This window comes from Penaeus japonicus, unplaced genomic scaffold (assembly GCF_977035675.1).
Source record: "Penaeus japonicus unplaced genomic scaffold, GWHDUDI00000001_assembly GWHDUDI00000034, whole genome shotgun sequence".
NCBI classification, from domain to species: Eukaryota; Metazoa; Arthropoda; class Malacostraca; order Decapoda; family Penaeidae; genus Penaeus; species Penaeus japonicus.
Genome location: NW_028234436.1, coordinates 24649478 through 24656977, shown reverse-complemented (window position 1 = coordinate 24656977; position 7500 = coordinate 24649478). Strand labels below are relative to the sequence as shown.

The 7500-nt window shown below is 34.8% G+C and overlaps 2 protein-coding genes across 2 annotated transcripts in view; one reads left to right on the top strand and one right to left on the bottom strand.

The window, feature by feature from the left end:
* The window catches only part of LOC147467741 (uncharacterized), a 6134-nt gene extending 363 nt beyond the window's left edge, over positions 1–5771 (bottom strand). The window contains exons 1-3 of the mRNA XM_086530709.1: positions 5745–5771; positions 1175–1339; positions 1–163 (exon numbers count right to left, since the gene is read on the bottom strand). The exon at positions 1–163 is cut by the window's left edge and continues 99 nt beyond it. Coding sequence (XP_086386835.1) covers positions 1–163; positions 1175–1339; positions 5745–5771 — 355 coding nt within the window. The remainder of the gene's footprint in view (positions 164–1174; positions 1340–5744) is intronic.
* Positions 1–6898, top strand: part of LOC122243598 (uncharacterized) — a 22181-nt gene extending 15283 nt beyond the window's left edge. The window contains 3 exon segments of the mRNA XM_086531042.1: positions 5811–6197; positions 6409–6447; positions 6806–6898. Of these exon segments, the coding sequence (XP_086387168.1) occupies positions 5811–6197; positions 6409–6447; positions 6806–6898 (519 nt within the window).
* Positions 6899–7500: the final 602 nt, after the last annotated feature.

Here is a 7500-nt window from a genome sequence, read left to right as displayed (position 1 = left end):
TGCTTGGTTGTTCTGGACTTTCAATAATGACATCAGGTGCCAAGGATGGCCTTGGCTCTGGGCTCCTTACAATTTCAGCCACTGGATAAACTACTGACATATGGCTCATCCAGCACTTGCTAGCCTCTTCTGGATTATGGTATAACTTGTCACAAACATTACACTGAGGTTGCCTTTATTATGAAAACAAAGAAAATATCTAAAGCTCTATTTCAATATTGAATTTTATCAGTTACATGTTTCTTAACAAATATTTATTAACATAATCATTGTTATTACTATTATCATTATATATATGTGTATATATAAACACATACACACACACACACATACACACATATATAGTTATATAAATAAATACAAATATATATATATATATATATATATATATATATATATATATATATATATATATATGTATATATATATGTATATATATATATATATATATATATATATATATATATATATATACATATAATATATATATATATATAAATGAACGACCCGCTAAAAGAATTGTCTAACCAGATGCCTTATGAGACGTCATGGAATTTTACCTATTTACTCTTAGCAAATCAGTGGTAGCGAGGTTTTACAGACAATTAATAAATAAATAAATAAATAAAATACATATATACACATACACATATACACATATACATAGACACACACGGACGCATGCATGCATGCATGCACACACACATACGCACACACACATAAATAAATATATATGTATATATATAAATAAATAAATAAATATATATATATATATATATATATATATATATATATATATATATAAATGAATGAATAAATATCTATCTTATCTACTTATCTACATATTATATGCATATGTTTAAATATACAGGTGGGTGTGTGGGCTCCCAGGACAAACAAAAAAACGATTAATTAAATAATTAAAACAACTATAAAACTATGAAACAGTAAAAAACGAAAAGAACATTAAAAGCGAAATATAAAAGTGAATCAAATGGAGCGTAAAAACATGAACTCACAAAAATCGGACGGAAAATGAAAACATCAAAAAGGCAAACCTTGAGACAGATGAACATCGGGCGAGAGGCGCGTGTCCACACGAGGCTCGGCGGCTGAGTCAACAGACGCGCCGCGCCTCGGCTGTATCTACGCAGCGGAAGCTTCGTTCTCTCACTAGGAACTCCAAGGGCGAGACTCGCATCTTGTGGCATGACCTCTGCCTCTCAGTGCATGACCTCTGCCTCTCAGTGCATGACCTCTGCCGTCGCGCCGTGGCTGACAGAGCCTCTTCCGTTTCCATTTTCCTCATTGGTATTGCCTCTAGGATTAGCATTAGGACCTATGGTATTATGTCATTATATCATCATATTCTTATGTCATTATATCATCATATTCTTATGTCATTATATCATCATATTCTTACATTATTGTATCATCATATTCTTATATTATCATATCATGAAAGTCTTATATTATCATATCATGAAAGTCTTATATAATCATATCATGAAATTCTTATATTATCATATCATAATATTCGTATATTATTATACCATCATTACTCTCATTGCTATTATTATTATTTATATAATTATCATTATCATTATGCTTATCATTAGTATAATAATTATCAATGTTATTATCATTATTATCATAATCATCATTAGCATTGTTATCGTCATCATCATTATTATCATTATTATCATTATCATTACTATAATCATTATCACTATTATCATCATTATTATCATTATCGCTATCATTATTATCATCATTATCATTATCATCATCATTATCATTATTATCATCATTATCATTATTATCATCGTTATCACTATTATCATCATTATCACTATTATCATTATCATTGTTATCATCATCATTATCATTATCATCGTTATCACTAATACCATCATCATTATGATCATCATCATTATGATCATCATTATCACTATTACCATCATTATTATCATCATCATTATTATAATCATCGTTATTATTATCATCATCGTTATTATTATCATCATCGTTATTATTATCATCATCATTATCATCATCGTTATTATTATCATCATCATTATCATCATCGTTATTATTATCATCATCGTTATTGTTTTCATCATCATTATCATAATTATCATCATCATTATCATTATTATCATCATTATCATTATTATCATCATTATCATCATCATTATCATTATTATCATCATTATCACTATTATCATTATCGTCATTACCATGTTATCATCATCATTATCATTATTATCATCATTATCAATATTATTATCATTAGTTCCCTTGCTCAGCCTGCGCCTCTCACCTCCAGTCCAGCCACGGCTTCGGTGAGCGAAAAGCCTCCTGCGTTGACGCCAAAGGAAAGGCAGCACTCGGGTGGTGGAAGATCAGCTGTGTGGAGAGCGAAGGAAATCTCTTCTAATCACCTCGTCGACCGTGTTGAAATCAGGTATGGAATTTAACAACAAAGCATGGATATATCTGTAAAGTTATGTATCTGGATGTATGAGTATGTGTCTACATGTATGAGTACATATCTGCATGTGTGAATATGTATCTGGATGTATCTGTCTATCTGTCAGCATATGTATATGTCTCTGTCTGTCTGCACATGTGTCTGTGTGTCTGTCTGCATATGCGTCAGTATGTCTGCATATGCGTCAGTATGTCTGCATATGTGTCTGTCTGTCTGTATATGTGTCTGTCTGTATATGTGTCTGTCTGTCTGCATATGTGTCTGTCTGTCTGCATATGTGTCTGTCTGTCTGCATATGTGTCTGTCTGTCTACATATGTGTCTGTCTGTTTGCATATGTATCTGTGTGTCTGCATATATGTTTCTGTGTCTACATATGTGTCTGTCTGTCTGCTTATGTGTCTGTCTGTCTATCTGCATATGTGTCTGTCTGTCTGCATATGTGTCTGTCTGTCTGTCTACATATGTGTCTCTCTGTCTGTCTCCATATTTGTCTGTCTGTCTATCTGCATATGTGTCTGTCTATCTGTCTGCATATGTGTCTCTCTGTCTGTCTGCATATGTGTCTGTCTGTCTGTCTCCATATGTGTCTGTCTGTCTGTCTCCATATGTGTCTGTCTGTCTGTCTGCATATGTGTCTGTCTGTCTGTCTCCATATGTGTCTGTCTGTCTGTCTCCATATGTCTGTCTGTCTGTATGTTTGTCTGTCTGTCTGTCTGTCTACATATGTGTCTCTCTGTCTGTCTCCATATGTGTCTGTCTGTCTGTCTGCATATGTGTCTCTCTGTCTGTCTGCATATGTGTCTCTCTGTCTGTCTGCATATGTGTCTGTCTGTCTGCATATGTGTCTCTCTGTCTGTCTCCATATGTGTCTGTCTGTCTGTCTGCATATGTGTCTCTCTGTCTGTCTGCATATGTGTCTCTCTGTCTGTCTGCATATGTGTCTGTCTGTCTGCATATGTGTCTCTCTGTCTGTCTGCATATGTGTCTGTCTGTCTGTATATGTGTCTGTCTGCATATGTGTCGGTGTGTCTGTCTATCTGCATATGTGTCTGTCTGTCTGTCTGCATATGTGTCTGTCTGTCTGTATATGTGTCTGTCTTCATATGTGTCTATGTGTCTGCATATGTGTCTGTCTGTCTACATATGTGTCTGTCTGTCTGCATATGTGGCTGTCTGTCTGCATATGTGTCTGTATGTCTGCATATGGGTCTGTCTGTCTGTATATGTGTCTGTCTGTATATGTGTCTGTCTGTCTGCATGTGTGTCTGTCTGTCTACATATATGTCTGTCTGACTGCATATGTGGCTGTCTGTCTGCATATGTGTCTGTCTATTTGCATATGTGTCTGCATATGTGTTTGTGTGTCTACATATGTGTCTGTGTGTCTGCATATGTGTCTGTCTGTTTGCATATGTGTCTGTGTGTCTCCATATATGTTTGTGTGTCTACATATGTGTCTGTGTGTCTACATATGTGTCTCTATATCTGTATATCTGTGTGTGTGTATGTACATCTGTGTGTCTGCATGTGTCTGTCTGTCTGCATATGTGTCTGTCTGCATATGTGTCTGTATGTATGCATATGTGTCTGTCTGTCTGTCTGTCTGCATATGTGTGTGTCTGTCTGTCTGCATATATGTCTGTCTCTCTGCATATGTGTCAGTCTGTCTGCATATGTGTCTGTCTGTCTGCATATGTGTCTGTCTGTCTGCATATGTGCCTGTCTGTTTGCATATATGTCTGTCTGTCTGCATATCTGTCTGCATATGTGTCTGTCTGTCTGTCTGCATATGTGTCTGTCTGCTGTCTGTATATGTGTTTGTCTGTCTGTCTGCATGTGTCTGTCTGTCTGCATATGTGTATGTCTGTCTGTCTACATATGTGCCTGTCTGTCTATCTGCATATGTGTCAGTCTGTCTTCATATGTGTCTGTCTGCTTGCATATGTGTCTGTCTGTCTGCATATGTGTCTCTCTGTCGGTCTGCATATGTGTCTGTTTGTCTGTCTGCATAAGTGTCTGTCTGTCTGTCTGCATAAGTGTCTGTCTACATATGTGTCTGTCTGTCTACATATGTGTCTTTCTGTTTACATATGTGTCTGTCTGTTTACATATGTGTCTGCCTGTCTACATATATGTCTGTCTATCAGTCTGCATATGTGTCTATATGTCTGTCTGCATATGTGTCTATCTGCCTGTCTGTATATGTGTCTCTCTGTCTGTCTGCACATATGTCTGCCTGTATACATATATGTCTGTCTGAATGCATATGTGTCTGTCTGCTTATATGTCTGTCTGTCTGCCTGCATATGTCTCTGTATGTATGAATATGCACATATTTATGTGTTTTAAATGTATGTTATATATATATATATATATATATATATATATATATATATATATATATATATATACATATATATATATATATATGTGTATATGTGTATATATATATATATATACATACATATATAATATATATATATATATATATATATATATATATATATATATATATATATATATATATATATGGATATACATGTGCACATAAGTTTGTGCATGTAAGTGTCTGTGCATATATTTGAACGTTGTATTTGTATGCATTTTACTTCGTGGCTATAAGGGTGTTGGAACACCCACACATACAACCACATGGGTTTAAATAAGTATTATCTCTGATTTTTGTTGTTAACATTATTTTTAGCAGAAATGTTTAGCATCAATACTTAGCATTAAAGATAAAGTGTTACTAATAATTTCCTGGAGTAATATTATCAATCTTATTAATACTATTATTTTTTATTGTATATTATCTTCAGAAGACGACGATGAACTTCTTGTCGGACTGGCTGCCTTTGGTCCCACTCAGGGACGAGGAAATCTACGGCGCAGGGGTCGCAATCAAGGAAGAGGCCAGCGAAGGTGTCACCGAAGAGACGTGTGTGGAAATTAAGGAAGAAAGCCTTGATTACCCAGATGAGGCGAGGGATGAAGTGAGTGAGGCAACAATAGAGCATGGATATCCCTACTATAAAAATCTCAAACAGGAATATTTTGAAAGAGACTCAAGTAATGAGATTGAAGATTCCGATGACGCATTACCAACTGCTACATTCGTGGCTGAGGATTTTGAGCCCAAGGGGTCATCAGATGAGGATCGGGCGGCGCACAGGGAAGGCCATGAGGAGCTAAGAAATTATGATAAGAAAAGGAAATGTATTGTTTGTGAAGTTTGTGGCAAGAAATACCTTTATAAGATCTTCCTCACAAAGCATATGAGAGTACATACAAAGGATAAGCTGTATAGCTGTGAGGTTTGCGAACAGACTTTCTCTACCAAATCTAATCTAGTAAATCACATAAGAGTACACACAAAGGAGAAGCCGTATAGCTGTGAGGTTTGCAAAAAGGCCTTCTCTCTTAAAGCTAATCTAGTAGCTCATATGAGAGTACATACAAAGGAGAAGCCATATAGCTGTGAGATATGCGAAAAGGCCTTCTCACATAAACATAGTTTAGTATTACATATGAGAGTACATACAAATGAGAAACCATACAGCTGTGAAGTTTGCGAACGGGCTTTTTCACGGGAACATAGTCTAGTATTGCACATGAGAATACATACTAAGGAGAAGCCATATAGGTGTGATGTTTGCAAAAGGGATTTTTCTTGGAAACAAAACCTAAATAGACACATGAGAGTACATGCAAGACAAACCTTTTGTTTGTGATGTAGACAGCAATGGATTCACTCAAACAGGAAGTGACTTGTGGCTTAAGCAGCACATTCATTGCCATTGTGAATAAACAGTTATCCAAATAGGTTATGTTTCTTTCCCTTGATGATAATGCTTAAAACTTGATATCAGGATATTGTCTCTACAAGAGATTTGTGAAGAACCTCTTTACCAGAGAAGGCATCGCACTGTAGGGCAAATTGGTAGGGAGCTGGTGAGAGGGATGAGGCAATCAACATTTTTGACATTGCACTTTTTAAGAAAAATATAAAAAGGAAGCTTAATATTTCTTTCAAAACTCATATGCACCTTATTATAGAACACCATAATACATGAATTAGAACATGATTTGATGATTTGTATAATAGAATAATTCTGATATCATAGACGAGACTTCTCATTCTTCACTTATAGCTAAACATACAAGCACTAAATATGTTCTGCCACGTTGATTGTGTTTGCTGTTCAGTAAAACTTCCTTCTGAATTTCCAATTAAAATCCTCAAACCTCTAAAGTTAATGTTAGGTTATGTTATTTCTTATGTCAAATCTCTAGCACTTGTTTCCCCTAGTCGTGGAAGACATTAACGCTTACTAAAGCTTGCAACCTGTTTTCACGCTTTATGGCTAAGACTGAAGAAAAAGCAGCAATGCTTTTTGCTTAAGACTTTCCTTTATATTTACGTTATATTTTAATGCGACACAAGTTTTAAAAAGGTTTTATTGATCCCCCCCCCCTGTAATTGTGATCCTATACGACATTTATAAGAAAGCTTGTGAGATTTGTTTATGATATATGTATAAATCCTTCTTTCTTTAGGGTTTGGTGAAAATTCGTTTTTTAACGAAAATTCTTACACTAAAATGAAACTTATGATGCATTTTGTATTTTTAGTACTCCATCCGCTTGTTATTGTGGAAACAACGATTGGAAAAATGTTCGTTATTTTTCTTCAACTATACATGGTTATACCCATTAACAAGTTGAGTCACCCGCGAGACATATTCTTACAACCAGACACATATCATCATCATTATTATCAATATCATCACATCATCATTATTATCATCATCCTTGATACTATCATAATCATTACTATTATTGTTATTAATATAATCTTTATCATCAAAGGAACTGATAGTATTATCATCTTTATTATCATTACCATCAGAATTACTGGCATAATCGTTATCACTACTATCATGGTCATTTTCACCTTTGTCATTATCATTACCACTATATAACATTTCATATCTCTTCCCTATT